Raw genomic sequence first — 15,521 nt, 5'->3', positions numbered from 1 at the left:
TGTCTACACTGCACTCCAAAGTACACAAACTACAGTTACCTGTAAGTTCTCAGGGTACCCCAGAAGTGCCAAGCTCAGCGATAGCTGACCGCCACAGAATTCATCCACCTTTCTGGGTAAGTCCATACCCTAGACCTTCTGCCACCCAAACAATAACCACAACAGCTAAATGTATCACAGGTCACCTTTGACTGCGGTGTTGAGATCTTAAGATACACAAAGGTTTGGTTCTGGACAAACTATAGACTCAGGAGTTTCCCTGAATCATAAAGAAGAAACACACTGGATTTTATCTCCCTCCTCTTCTCACATTTTAGAGAAAAAGCATTATTCCAAGGCACATTCTGTTATCCTCTACATGAAGTATGTATATACTACTTCTTACACACTGCTCTCATCCAACATGAACAGATGGGCCATGTGGGAGGGAGAAAAACTCTTGCATATTACAGAAGGTTCCCAAACTTCATGTGCATGCCCACAGATTCTAAATATTAAACTCCATAGGATTATTTTTCTTTAAATATACCACTATCTAAACTAACATTAAACATGACAACATATTAAGTTACAACACTGTTCCAGAGCATAACTTATAACTGTTTTGTCATTCTAATCTATTGTGTTTGAATCAAGTAGAACAGAATGCAATCCCACATGCTTATGCAGACAAAAATCAGTAGAAAAAAATGCTTTTGATTTGCTATTTTGAAGAATACTAACCAAATCCTCAAAATTTTCAAGATTGTGTACCACTGAAGGGGAGTTAAAAACCAAAATAACTGGAGTGTTTCAAGTATATTACATGTTTATTTTGAAAGGAAGCGTATAACAAACGCATAAAGGAACTTGGAAAAACAGCTGCAATAGTTCACTTTACAATACAAACACCACACTACTGTCAGGCACTATTCTGCTAATTTCCAAATAAAACTCTCACTTCACATACTAACTTGAAGAGTGATCAGCTGTAATTAATTCTAAATTGTTACTGCTGAGTATAGAAAGTAATCTCTGAAAAATAATACTGGTTCACCTCACACAGATAGATAAAAAGATAAAGAGTGGACAGCCTGTTTTCATAGTCAGCACATCTTTAAAAACAAAATCAAGAAAGCCTCTTTCAGCTCATGACTGAGCTCCCAACACTACAACAGTGTTAGGAGTACAGTACATAAATACACTTAGCCAGATGCCTCCAAGATGAATACTTTCTTCTGTTCAGGGGTTTTACTTCTTTAGTCTAAAATTAAAAAAACCATGCTTTTGTTACTATCCTGAATTTTTTACCTTAGGTAACAATTAAAAATGCTCAAAGATAAATTCATATCAGTAAATACAGTAAGAATGTATACTCTACGTCACAAAAGTTTTGCTGACGTTTTGCATGATTTGCTTACTGAAACTCCACTTGAATGCTAGAGAAAGCTTAGTTTAATCGGACTGAAGCCTTCCAATGTACTTCAGCCATGATAAGGATTTGTTACTAAAACACTTTGAAAATCCATAAAAGGCATAATTTAGGATATCCAAGAGCCACATTATTCTCACTGAAAATTAATGGTCAATGCTTGGCATTTTATTCCCACTCCTAAGTTTTCCTATTTTGTTTCTAAACGTTATTCTGCTGTTGATGGAAATACCAAGTAAACACATGCACTTGGCATTAGGCCGATGTCCAGAAAAACAAATATTAGCCTCCTCTACATTAAGCACAGATGAAACTAAGAGGTTTTTTCCCCTTTCATTGTAGTACTCTTTGTAAACAAATGTATCATAATGCACCAGTAAGCATGACAGATTCTGCAGAAGGTACAGCAAAAAATAAGTTAAATGACTAGTCTATGTTCCTATATTAAAATGCTAGTATGTAACAACAAAAAAAAAAGCCAACCCCAAACCCAAAACACTTTATGAAGCTCACCTCCTTTCACAGGCCACTAATTACCTTCCTAGGAAGAGGACATCTCTTGATTTTTTTTTCAGAATGTTTAGCAATGTCCTGTTCCAATTCCTGTAGCATGGGCAATTCTGTGAAATGCAGAACTTTGGGGTTCTAGCTCTATCATTATGACTACATTAAAAATTAAACTAGGACTGGACTTCTAAAACAGTGAAATATATTTAAAAGAGCAATCTTTCATCTTAAAAGGTCTATTTTAATATACCACTGGTTTCCTTCCTGGAAGACTCTGTAAATTTTTCCAGATGATGAATTTACACTAATTCTGATATGATGTGGCTTGAAGCAGGTATCAGGAAGACCTCGTGCAGCTAGGTGCTGGGCTTGCTTCTGTGTTAACTAGTACTGGTACTTCTAGTTAACTTCATTCTTGACCTACAATAGTTCTCATCTAGCATGACCCTTGCTTAAGGGGGTACCAAAATCAGTGTGAAACTAACAGAATTTGTGGTCTGAAACAAGCCTTGATTTAGGTCTTCTGAGAAAACAATTTAACTTACCAACCCACTGAGCTACTTAACTTCTCTAGTATGTCATGTGAATCTGTCTGCAGATTACATAGAAAGAAGTTCTCTATTCTCTAGGAGAATAATACAGATGGTATCTTAGTCTATAACATCACTTGAGATCATGATGACTTAAAGTGTTAAGTAAACAGATTTTTACATATTATGTATGCTAAAACACATGTCCACTGATACGGAAAAAACTATAGAAACATTAAGCACAGTAATGCAGATAAAACTGGGCTATATAGAAAAATGCACTGCTTGCTCTCAAGTCATGCTAAAATGTGGTGACAATTGAAAGTAAATAGTGGTAATTAAGCAATGCTACTGCGATATAATTTGTTTATAATTCTTGTTTTGAGACAAGGTCTTAAAACACAAAGACAATCATGTGAAGTTCTGGAAATGTGCATGGTTCCCTTTAATGACACCATATTTGGAATTGAGATTAATAAAAAAATATAGTCATTATCTTTACATCAGTATTTTGACTTCATTTTCAGTATTATGGTATTTCGAGCTGATATTTTTATATTTCACCATATTGCTTAGCATTTTAAGTGGCTCATTCATACCCTGAATTTACTGCGTTCCCTTTGATGACATCACATTTTAACACCCCTAACTCCAGTCTGATGCTAATGGTATCCACAGCAATTAGCCTTCATTACAGAAAAGCTTAAGTATGAGAAGAGGTCTTCTGTGGGAATGTGCCCACTATTTCTATTATTAATGACTTCTGGAATCTATCAGACCATAAATAATGCAAATTATGTTGCATCTTTTCTTCTCTGCTGACAACTTCTTAATTTTACCCTCCTAATGTAAATTTATAACTGCAATTCTACGGAAAAAAAAATAGAAAGTGCGATAAAGAGCAAATTGTGCTTGTCTTTGAAGAATGTGAGGTCAAACACAATATGAAAACACAGAAAATACCATCAGGCTTCTGGTATGTGGATGAACAATATCATGCAGCTTGTAAAGATTAGTTATGGTGTATTTATAGTGCACTAAATTTTCAAGAAGTAGGTTTGTGCTTCAGATTGTATACAAATTTGATAATTATGTCCCTACCTTCCTTATGACACACAGGCAGACAGCAGGAACTTCCTCTGCACGCATTTTCATTTTCCTTTAACCAAAGGCCGAGCAGACTGGCAACACAGAGAAAGCAGAAAGCTGGTTCTGCAATCAGCCTGCAGCTGCCTGACCAGCTGTGCCTCATCACTGCAGCCCTCCTACCTGGAGCCTACGGGAGGACACAGATTGGCACTACGCACGCTAAGAGGAGACCACTGTCTGCACCTTCAGCAGCCTCCAGCGCCTGCAATGGCCCTCTGTGCCCCACTGTAGCAGCATCAACTATTTCTCCTTTACCCACCAGGCCTCTGACGGCGTCACTGGAGGCAATTTGATTAGCATGACTTCTTGGGTTTGACATCTGTGGGAGGCTGTCACTAATCTCCTCAGTATTTGCAGCAGTCCAAGTATCTGAACCAGATCATGTCCTGAAATAGAAGGTACACTGACCCATCTGTAATTTTATTGGCTCCACTTTTTTTTCTCTAAGCCAGGTACTATACTTCCATTTTTTCCCAGTCTTCTACTAATTAAGTGTCCTCTTTCATTTCCCCAATACCTCAATTTCCCTTATATCCCCTTTAAAATGTCATCTACCTGTATACTTATCCTCTTCTAATATTCTTAAGAAGTGCCTGGCATGCACACTAGCGACTTTTCATCTTAATGAAATGGCCCAGCATTCCATTCATGCTTCTCTGCTAATTCTAAAGAACAGCCTCTACTGAAAACTTTGTCATCTGTTTTTCTAACATCACATGTAATCCAGACTTCCTCTTATACAACCTCCTCTTCTCCACTTAGGGAGTTAAGAGTCACGGTTTGATTTTTTTATCACAGCATTGAAGCATTTCTTTTTCCTCATTTATGCTAGCCAGCAATATCCCTTTCAGATGCAAAGCTCAACAACACCCATTAGTGAAAGAGCCCATAAAGAAAGCATCCCTTGCTTCACACTTTTTTCAAAACAAATTATAGTAAATGCACACAAATATATCCCCAACATGCCTAAAACTGCTGGCAGTTTTATGACAGAGTAGTCTTCCATTACCAGAATCCTGAAGAAAGGACAGGATGGATTTTTATCCCTTTTGTATGATATCTTTAGGTGGAAATTCAAGGGGACAGTGTCTCAGATTCAAGGCTGTCAACGAAGTTAAGTCTCCTGTGAAAACAATATAATTTGCAAACACACAATCATAGAACAGCCCTGGCTGGAAGCAACCATGAAAGATCACTGGGCCTGACCTTTCAACATTTTGAAAGATGGTCAAGTTTTTAGATATATATGGCAGTTGAGTCTAAGTGAATGACTGGTATTTATTGTGTTTATGATTTCTATGATAATTACCATTATTACATATGCAGATACTTTATACTACCTTAAATTATTTATTTAGCCAAGTCTAGTGATTTTTAGTTTTTTGGTTTTAGAGCTACAAATAACTTTTATATATGCATAGTATTACTAATACTGTAATACCTAAGATTATGACTGAATTCCTGATGGGCTTTATTTGTCTTTTCAAATATCAGGCTATTCTGGACAGACTAGACTGAATTACATTGAAGTGTTTGCTTTCTCCTTGAAAGTCACTCCTCAGAATGTTAAAGTTGTTGATTTGCTGTGCTTAACTAAGGCTACCTTCAGACTGAGGCTTCTGTGAAAAAAATAAGTCAGAGTTGAAACCCAGTTCCAGAGTTTGCACCAGATGTATAAAGAACAAAACAAACGTGTTTTATCACTTTATACTTTTAATTGAAACTCAAAACTATCACCTCTTCCATCAAGCACTTCTGCCTTTTCCTAGCATGGGAACATCTCCCTGAACTGAGCCAGAGATGTAACATGCAGCTGGCAGATACCCTACCCCTTGATGACTTCAGACATTTTATATTGTGGTTTCTGAGGCATTTCACATGAATTTGTATAAAACAGACAGGTTGTGATTGTTTGCATGCTTTTTCTTTTTTCCTTTTTTTTTTTTGCCCTTATATTCTCCTGTTGCTTAATAGCATTGCAATATTTTAATTTAATTTGATTTTTAAATTTTTTTTAACTATTTAATTTCTCTAAGCAAATTGTTCACCCCATTCAAGATTAGTCTAGACAAAATGAACTTTCTCCCAACAGCTTAGCTAACCAGTACAACCCCCCCAGCTGCTGTTCTTGTGCTTTTACTCATAAATGAATGGAATTTGTGGTGTTGATAAATCAGGTTTTTACCCTACATTAATTTTTTCATATGAAAGGAAAGAAAATAAAGATTTTAATTCAAGTTTTCCTTCTTTTCTTTCTAGTTGATCACTCTGATTTTCTACTTCTGAAATCATTAGGTCTATACTGCTTCTCACTCCCAGCCTCACTGTTAGCTATTCTTGCCCAGGGAAACAAAGGGCTACCATTTCTTGACAACAAACAAGAGAGGGACATAAATCTTCAGCCTCCCAAGGGCTAATGCGTTCATACATTTCACAGGCCTGCCACAGCCTCCTACTTATCTCGTAAGCAAAAGTATATGCCGTACAGGTTACACACGTAACGAGAAGATGACTAGCAGGGTAGAAGTCATCTGTCATGTTCTGCTTACTGTCTGGTGAAATGGGAACAAAGTGCAGAATATGCACAATCAATTTCAGAAATCAGATTTATGGTGATTATTTATAAATTATGTTTCATAGAAGTAAAATGAAATTAGCAATTTTCCCTTCCTAACTAGATTTGCAAAATTAAATAATACTTTCAGTCAGTTTTGATTCAAACAAAAAGCACAACAATTGAAACCTTAAATCTTTCATAAGATAAATGTACCAAGTCCCTAAAAGAAAGGTAATATCATAGTTTGTCCTGACATATATTTTAGATTGATTTATGGTTTATAATAACGTATTTAGGAAGTGCAGCACTGAAAGCCACGTTGACAATCTCGATCTAGTGAATCAGAATATATTTTACATACTGTATTACTGGAGTCAGACTTTAAAGCTCCATTCACAGCTTGACTGTACAGTCTAATCTGCCTCATTTTCTACAGGTTGACTGCTTAAAATTCTGACTGTGCCCATCTGCTTTACTCATTACAGTATGAAATAGTGTATTTGCTCTTTTAAAATGTTTTTGTAAAACCTTACTTGCAGAAGTGACAAATACATTACTAATAGCACAGCTATTTGATTTTAAATTACCGGTAATTAAAGCTGAAAGGAATGTTACAAAACAAATTTTACAACATGATTAACAAATCCATTTGACGTTACTTCTCTAGAAATGTCAACTACAGCAACATTGACAAAGTACACTTAAAAAGAAAAAATAAAAACCAGCATGAAAGCAACTGAAGGCAATGAGCAGCTGAAGCAAGTACTGGCGCTCTCTGGGAAGCTGGGGAGTGCAAAGGAGTTTACCAAGCATCACGATGGGGACAACCGCTGGATCCTTCCAGGTGCGTTCTCTCGGAAAAGAGACTCGAGACCCCAGGCTAAATGGATTCTTCACATCAAGGAGACAGTATGTACAACGTGCTACATGAAAAACTATACCACAGCTACACAGAGAATTTACTGTGACATCCTATTACCCCCATGGAACGCAGGTTTTTTCCAATTTCACTGAAATGGCGGACAAATGCACTTAAAATGTATTTCTTTCCAACCACCTTCCAATTTTTCATTGCTTATCTGGTTTGGTTTTTTTAATAAGCAAAGGATAAGAGCTGACTGGTAACTTACCAGTAGCGTAAGCAAAATGGAGCTTTGCCATCCCAACACCAACAAAGTTACTTACTTGAGACTTGAGGAACACTCAGCTCAAATCTCAAAACCGTTTAAAACTTACACACACACACACCCCCCCCCCCGATCATAGCTAGAATTAGAATTCTCAAATTTTAATTGGAATTATTACTTTGAAGTTGAACTCAAATGGAGAACCAACAAAAAACAGAACTGTCTGAATCATTATTCTGAAATTGCACTCAAATTGCAACTGAGGTGATGTAGAGAAATTGAACAGGAATGGGACTGAAAAAGTTATTTGTTAAGATCCCTGGGGAAACATTTAGATGAAAATTGAACTGCACTGCATGTGTACCACATGCTGACTGCAAAACAGATATGTTGTTTTAGTGCAAGTTAAGTTTAAGCGAACAATGCAGAATCAGCCTGCCAACATCTCGCAAAAGGACAAGAGTTCTGAGGAGAGATCAGAAAAGAGGAATTATGGGGTACCATAGATCAATGGAAACACTCCAGGCAGACAAACTGCCCCCTCCCCCCCCAAAAAAAAACCCAAAACCACTAAGCACAAAGGAAGAATTACTTGACTACAAACTAAAAACACAACAGACCATCAGTGCTGTATATGTAATTATGTTAGAGTCACATAAATGCATAAAATTGAAAATCCATGTTTATTGCACAGAGACTGAATATGCTGTTGTGCAATTACTGCTGTTGGTTTTGTGAAGAAATATATCCATAGAGCTCACATAGGACTGTATCACTGTCAAACGAGCAAGCATTCCCAATGCTCTAAACAATCATATTACTTGCTGTCAATATGGCATTGATAAGGAACGCTGAGGTTCAGAAGTTTAGCAGATCGACTGTACGCTAACAACCTAAAAACAAAAGTTTGCTCAGTGAGCTACAATTACCAGAATGCCTTTTCATACAGTCATGATTCACAAATTAGAAAATTACTTCAAATAATCATAAAATATAAACGCAGAAAGGAAAAGCTACATTATTAACAAGAAGAAATAGCATTGAAAATGCACCTTTTAAAGCATTATTTGGGAATACAATTAGATTTAAAATAGTTTAGTATGAAGAAACTGAATCTATTTTTAAACAGAAATTATCAAAATGAATCACACAAATTACTTCAGTACTGGGAAAATGAAATCTCTTTATCTTGCTGAAAACCACTCAGGTTTGAACATGATCTGAAGGCAGTGGGGGAGTTACACAGGACATGCAGCTACAGCTCATGCTGCATGATGTGGCAGGATGCACTGACTTCACTTGCACGCCTGGGAGGGTGGCAAGTTGGTACTCTACTTTTCAGCATCCTTTTCAAAATCATTTACTGAAGTTTTAAACTGCATCACCTACTGAGATTCTTCATGCTTTAAAATTGTTCCTAACTAATTCTAAAGAACACTTAGGTAGATGCAGCAATAAAGTTATCTAGCTCCTACGCAATGCTTTCTTCAGTAGGCTTGAAGAGCTTTGTAACAGTTATCATCATCCCCATTTTACAGCAAACTGAGGCATGGGCAGTCTGGTGACTTACCCAAAGCCAGGTAACTCTCCTGACTTCTCCAGCAAGCCACTGGCAATCCTGGAAACAGAAGGCACGTATCCCAAGTTCCCCACAACACTGCCCAACTAGCACACAGTACACTGCAGTTTGAGATAATTTTTTGAAACATGTTGGCTGGCAATGAGTTTTTCATCTTTGATAATTAAATTCAGAACACATGATAGTTCTACACAAATCAGGTGAACCAGTATAAATGCTCTAGGAACAGCCACAGGTGAATAACAAAACTGTTTTGTTACCATTCAGACTTCTGCTCCCCTCCCAAAGATTTTTCATTCACTGAACAAGTAGCTTTTAACAAAAAAAAAAAAAACAAAAAACAAAACAAACAAAAAAATTTTTTCAATGAATGAAGGCAAACATTGCAAATTCATTCCACATCTAGGTGAAAAACACACTCAAGAAAATGAAGACTAATGGCTGAGATACAGTTATCACAGATCATCCTCCAAACTCATCTCAGTTTACATTACAAACTTTATGTTTGGTATTGTTGATACCAGCATCATAAAACTAGTATTCTACTTACTATGAAACAAGAATACAAAGAATCACAGAACAGCCACTGCAGGACAGTAACTGATGCTGTCAGCATTAGCTCCTACTCTCTTTCTTGACATAGATGGATATGATGGCAAGTGTACAGACAGGAGAGCAATAGGGAAGGGTGGAAGGAAGAGCGGGCTGGGAATTAGCTCATGAAACATGACTTTGTCAGAAAAAGCTGTCTTGTCAAAACATGAGTGTTTTGTAAAAATACACTAGATTTTGACACCCCCCCACAATGTCACAGCACGATTCCCAGGTTGTCTCCCAGCTTACCAGGTGGACTGCTGGGTAATCTCCTCAGGTCCCCAAGACCAGAGAAGCCTGTGATGCAGACTGCCTGGGACCTGCAGGGGCCTTGAAGCCCCAACACACGCAGCTCCACCACAGGGAAATAAGAAGCCTTTAGTAACCTGGATTAAGGCAATCCTTGCATTATAACTACCATCACCTGGTTAATGTTCAAACCACTGTGCTGGTCCAGGTCTCACATTGTCCACTACATAAGGAGTCAAGTCTGAAGCAGCTCAGCTACTGTGGGGCAGAGGGAGGCATCGTTCTGCAAATCACGTCTGTATACATACATGCACACACACATATATCTGTACGTATTACGCAGTGGCAATTGTGGTATATATGACTATGAGGTGGCAATGCCATGGACGTACAGGCTCTGTCGAGGGAACAGATCATCCAAAGTAAGGCATGTGGTAGGACAGCATCCCCCCAGCACAACAATCCTTCCAGCTTTATCCAGGATCCTTGCAACTTAAAGATACTGAAGTGGATGTGTGCAAGTGATTAAGGCAAATGATGCTGAAAGTCCTGCTAGCAGAGCTGGCAGAGTGGACCAGCCTGGCTTGGGCCACCCCTACTCAGTCAGGGTGTCACTGCACCACTTGCTAATGAGCATATACGTGACTTTGGGAAGCCTGGCTGCAGCCGGCCTCTACAAATATCTCCAGCCATCTGTCATCACTGCACAAAACCTGCCCTGAAAAGCCTGCAGCACTCTTTACCAATTGCTGTGGCCTCAGCAAAACCTCCAACACAGCAGGAATGCTGGCTTCCTTGTTTTAGGTACCTATCATCAACAGAGCCAGGAGAAATGGATAAGTGTTGCATATGGTAGGAATTCCCTCATCTCAATACCAATCTGGGAAGCCTGTAATGATTGAAGTACCGCAGTAGAAGAGAGAGTCCTGATCTAGGATCTGTCCAGAAAACAGCATCGTATGAAACGAGTTTTACTGCAGAAAAAGCCAGCACACCAGTGGCCCATTCTACTTTGAGAGACACAAGGATGTTTAAATCGGGAAATGTTTTGGGTTTTTTTATTCAGTCACTGCTCAGCTCAGCGTAGAAAGAGCAGAGTTATTCCAGAAACAGGCTGTCTCATGTGAAGCAGGAATGGAACAACTGATACCTTTTATCTTTCCCCTGCCTGGGCTACCAGCTCAGACAACATTAAATAGGGATAACCCCCGCCCCAAAGCTTATGCTGTGAGGACTCCAAAAGCCCAAGGAGTCCCGACTAGACCATCCCTGGAATCCAGGCAACCTGCTCTCTTTTCCTTACAGACATTTAATTTAGAAATACTTGTTATTCCCAAGTAACTGCTAATGCAAAAAGAGTCAGTAAAATCAAGTTACAAACTGTAAAGACATCCTTAAGTGTAAGAAACTGCTATAGAAGTTCTCAGCTGTAATCAGATTTAGTTATTTATGTCTTACTATGCAGAAGTCTGAGATGTCTGATATCCAAGACATGTTTTTTTTATTTCAGCCTTACTCAGAGAAACAGTATTGAATACTTCTGACTAGAACGCTAGAGACATTTTAATAAAGTTTCCCCCTCTCAACGAAGGCAATCATTATAAATGACATTAGTAACTTTTCCCCCTCTCATAGCACATGTTTCTGGTAAATTAAAACCATTCTTTAGATAAATATCAAAGTATTTTAAAGTCTAACCACAGAATTAAACACTAAGAGCCAAGAAGTGTCTATGATATATTCGAAAAAGTAGTAAATACCTACCAAGCTCTGCGGGTAGCTGTTTTATAGGATTCCCTTCTAAAAGCAGAGTTTTCAATTGCCTTTTCAATAAAACAGAAGCAACTGTAACAGCAAAGTTCATTTAATTAAATAGAAACACAAGAATATTTTCATCCTTAGTTTTTTTTCCTGCTATTGTTTCCTATTACAGAAAGGACTCCACAAGGCAAATCCACACTTCTCCATTGCTAACAATGCTGGAGAATAACACACCCCAAAGCTTTCTGGTATGACAATCTGAACTTTGCATTTATGCCCATTTATTATATACTACTTCAGTATTTAGTATTTGATCTTTCTTTGCAAAGCCTGCTTATCGCTTTTAAGTCTGATACTGACTGTACCAATTATAAACACATCCTTTTCAGTTGTTTATAATTTTGCTGAGCTTCAACTGTTTGGGTGGTTGAGTGCGTTCCTCAGGCTAAATTTGAGCTAAAACTGCTCAGCCATTTTTGATAATGAGATTAGAAAAAAAGATGCCCTATTTGTATTTAATTTTATCAACTTTTTTTTTTTTAAAAGCTCTAGTGTTCCTATTCTTGGAAGCAGCCTAGAAGCTTGGCATGGGTCACATATGACGTATATGGCATTTATGTCACATATAAGATAATATTTTTTTAATCAGAAAAATCTATGCTCCTGGAAAAGTGTCAGTATGCCCATGCTCAGAAAACAATTGGTATCGCTTAGAAAGTAAAATGCCCAGAGTTGCTGTATATACTGCTGTTTGGAGCAGCTCTGATGGGAACGTCTGGGGTACTGCATGTTTAGGATACAGGGACACTTTGACCAAATGCAGGGAGATTGTCTCTTTTTCCCCTTGTAGCACGCAGCTGCTGAACCCCAGGCAGCTGTGAAATGGAGACTATACAGAAACCATACTTCACCCATTTCCTAGTCTTTGACTGCTTTATTTTGCCATTTTGATAGCATTCTTTTAAATAGCTTTTAGTATCCAGCAACATATCAGATCAAATGATATTCTATTGACAAAGGTGCTGTTTTTATTTACTAGTGTTGCAATTTGACTTGTTTACTGTTAAAATTCAACAAAACAAACAAGAAGAAAGCTTGGTATTTTCTGTCATAATATTTCTTTACCTCTAGTAAAGAAAAGAAAAACAAACCAAACATTTTGGCAGCTGCTCAACACCAGATTAACATTTGTGGCAATATTTTAATACATTCCAATTCAGTCAGAAAATGAAAGCACTGTCTCAATGTTCTCATTTTTGAAATGCAATATGCAACAGCATTTAAAGCAAATAACTAAGTGAAAGCCACAGGAGAGTCTAGACTCCAAAACCTGAATTCCGCTGTAGTTTGAGGTGCCACAGTACGCTAGCGTGATCCCACTGCCTCAGAACCCCTCAGCGTTTATGGCCCTGCGCAGGGAGAGTTGAGGCCCTGCAGCACAGCAAATGCTCATTCTTGCCAGCTCTTACCTGAATGCAACCTCTGTGGCACTATGATGTGGAACATGCCCTCAGCTGATCCCTGCCCAGCCGCACATCCAGATCTCAGAGATTTCTGTGAGAGTGGTACCTTCCCTCCCTGCACATCAGGCTAGATGCCATTTCCACAACTGAGGCAATGTTTTTGTTTGACCTGAGAAACTCTAATCAGAGTATCTATTAAATTCAGTGAAAAGATTCACAAAAAACTTGAATGGTCAATCAATCAGGCCCCAAACTAGCACAATGTTTCAACAAGTCTCTGCTTTTAATGGAAACTACACTTCTAGTTGCTTCTAGAAAAGGATACCCAGAGAACATCTTAAACTACAGCTTACGCTTCAACATGTAATAAGGATAAAATGAAACTAAGTAATATTCAGTGAATATTTCTGACGGGCATTTTCTAAAAGCTAAGCTGCTGTTTGAAGTCAGTGGAAAAATACAAACAAGATAAAGCATAATACATGTAGGGACTAATGACTGACATAATTTTCAAGGAAGATGCACACAGAGAACATCTTAATCTCAAAGGATTTCAACCACTCATACAAATTCACAAGCCATGTTAAAATACTATAAGTCCTGTCCAATTTAAAAATAATTTATGAAAGCTGTATTTAAAGGATTTGAAAACATCATTAAACTTGACATTTTTGAGCTATTTTTAGAGGCATAACCTTTATTTACTCTATTTTTCTAATCACAAGTTGAATATATAATGATTCACAAACAAGTGATGTTAAAATACCTTTAAGCACCTTGTTTCAAATCACAAGATGCCATGATTTTTATTTTTTTTTTTTTTTTAAATTCTGTAGCATATATTATTCAAGGGTTGCCTCCTTTTCCTCCTTACTCACTCTTCACAGAAAGGTTTCTTTTAGAACCACAACAACAAGCAAACTATCCTGTGTTGGTCTTTTTTTTTTCCTTCCAGTAACAAAAGAATTTCTTTGTTCCTGTTAATTACCATATATTGTGATTTGTGGTCTTCCACTTCTGGAGTAAGAAGCAAAGAATTGTCCAAGGACAATAAAAAAAAACACTGGCGAGAAGTTAGCTTTGGTGATCATGGCAATGTAGAAGCAAGTGCACTTTTCAGGGTCACGGCAACCTGGTGGACTTTCTTCCTCGCACACTCCATCTGAATCAGTGACAGCCAATTAATCCTTCCAACAGTTAATACCATGTCAGAGAACCATCAAAACCAGATTAATGGGTAACGTTCTTTGACTAAACTGTCCTTGATCGTCACTTTGGAGCGACATGAGGTTTGTAACTGTGGGTCCCTGTTTTTACCTCCCCTACCATGCTATAAAAATAGTCACCTACAGTCCGTAAAATGAAAGTGTTGCAAAACTTTCATGCAAAGACTAACAGGTCTTACATTTCTCAAGATAAAAGAGTTTAGAAATTCACTATATAATATTAATTGGACCTTTCAGTTCATCTGAGTTTTAGTAAACAAAATTAAGCTTATTTACCACTCTCCTGCACTGAGGTCAACGCCAAATAAAAGCATATAAAAGTCTGGCTGTTACAATGAAATTACAGTAAAGGCATATAGAAGACAAATACAATTGTTATTAGATTAGCTGTATGACCAATGATCTTACCTGTGGTACCTGACTCCAGGGGGGAGAGCTTTAATCTTGTTATACCGGAGATCCAGCCAAACAAGATGTGGCAGCTTTCGAAATAAATCCTCAGGAACTGTTGATATGACATTTCCTTCCAGATGAAAGTACTACCAGAGAAAAACATAAAAATTTTTAAATCCAGAAAGAAAGTGGCCGTTCCTTGGCATGCAAAATGTTGACTGTGAAAACCGTAAACTGCTCTATGCTTTTATGGAAAGAACACTGTTAAAGGGGATTAAAGGATACACAACTCTGTAAATTACAAATGGAAGTGATTTATTCAAAGACTTTTTCTTAAAAAAACCCCAAACAAACCCAAAACCAGAGATTAAAGATCATAACTAAGAGTCTGTAGCTTTTCCACTCATCTGATAAAGCAATGAGCCCTGAACTGCTCTGTGCTGTACTCAAGCCAAAGGTATCAGAACTACTCATAACAAGTTACTCACCTTTATGCTGGGCAGTCTATATATTTCCTTAGTAAGATGCTTAATATTTTTTTCTGCTGACATCAAGAGTACTTGAAGATGATGACAGACGCTGTTCAACAGCTCTCCTGGTCTCTTTTGATGAATTAGAACCGGACAAATTTCTCTTTTTGAGATGTTTGGCTCCAAAATCATCACCACTGCCATTAAACTCTTTAGAATAGCTGTCATCCATTTGTCAGCAAGCCTGGAATACTGTCTCAGTAATTCAAACTGATCAGCTGAAGGCAAGTCAGGAGCTGAGAAAAACAGTAATGTATTTTGGAAAGAGCATACGTGATGCAAGTTTCTTTTTTATGTTATTAATCTGCAGGTTATCCCCAGTGCTATGTACTCTTTGTATGACACAAAACAGTCAGTGTTCTTCATAGACATACACACTTATAATAACAATACAATTTATCATAATACGTATTTGAAGGCATAGTAAAGAGGAAAAATCACTGAC

General features: G+C 37.6%; 1 protein-coding gene across 1 annotated transcript in view; it reads right to left on the bottom strand.

Annotated features, from left to right (window-relative positions):
• LRRC27 (leucine rich repeat containing 27) overlaps positions 1-15,248 on the bottom strand; it is a 31,475-nt gene extending 16,227 nt beyond the window's left edge. The window contains 5 exon segments of the mRNA XM_049810459.1: positions 4,574-4,720; positions 11,468-11,526; positions 14,562-14,692; positions 15,035-15,085; positions 15,087-15,248. Of these exon segments, the coding sequence (XP_049666416.1) occupies positions 4,574-4,720; positions 11,468-11,526; positions 14,562-14,692; positions 15,035-15,085; positions 15,087-15,248 (550 nt within the window).
• Between the last annotated feature and the right edge of the window lie 273 nt (positions 15,249-15,521).

This window comes from Accipiter gentilis, chromosome 9 (genome assembly GCF_929443795.1).
Source record: "Accipiter gentilis chromosome 9, bAccGen1.1, whole genome shotgun sequence".
NCBI lineage: Eukaryota > Metazoa > Chordata > Aves > Accipitriformes > Accipitridae > Astur > Astur gentilis.
The sequence above is the reverse complement of the archived record's forward strand: the minus strand, read 5'-3'. Positions and strand labels throughout refer to the sequence as shown.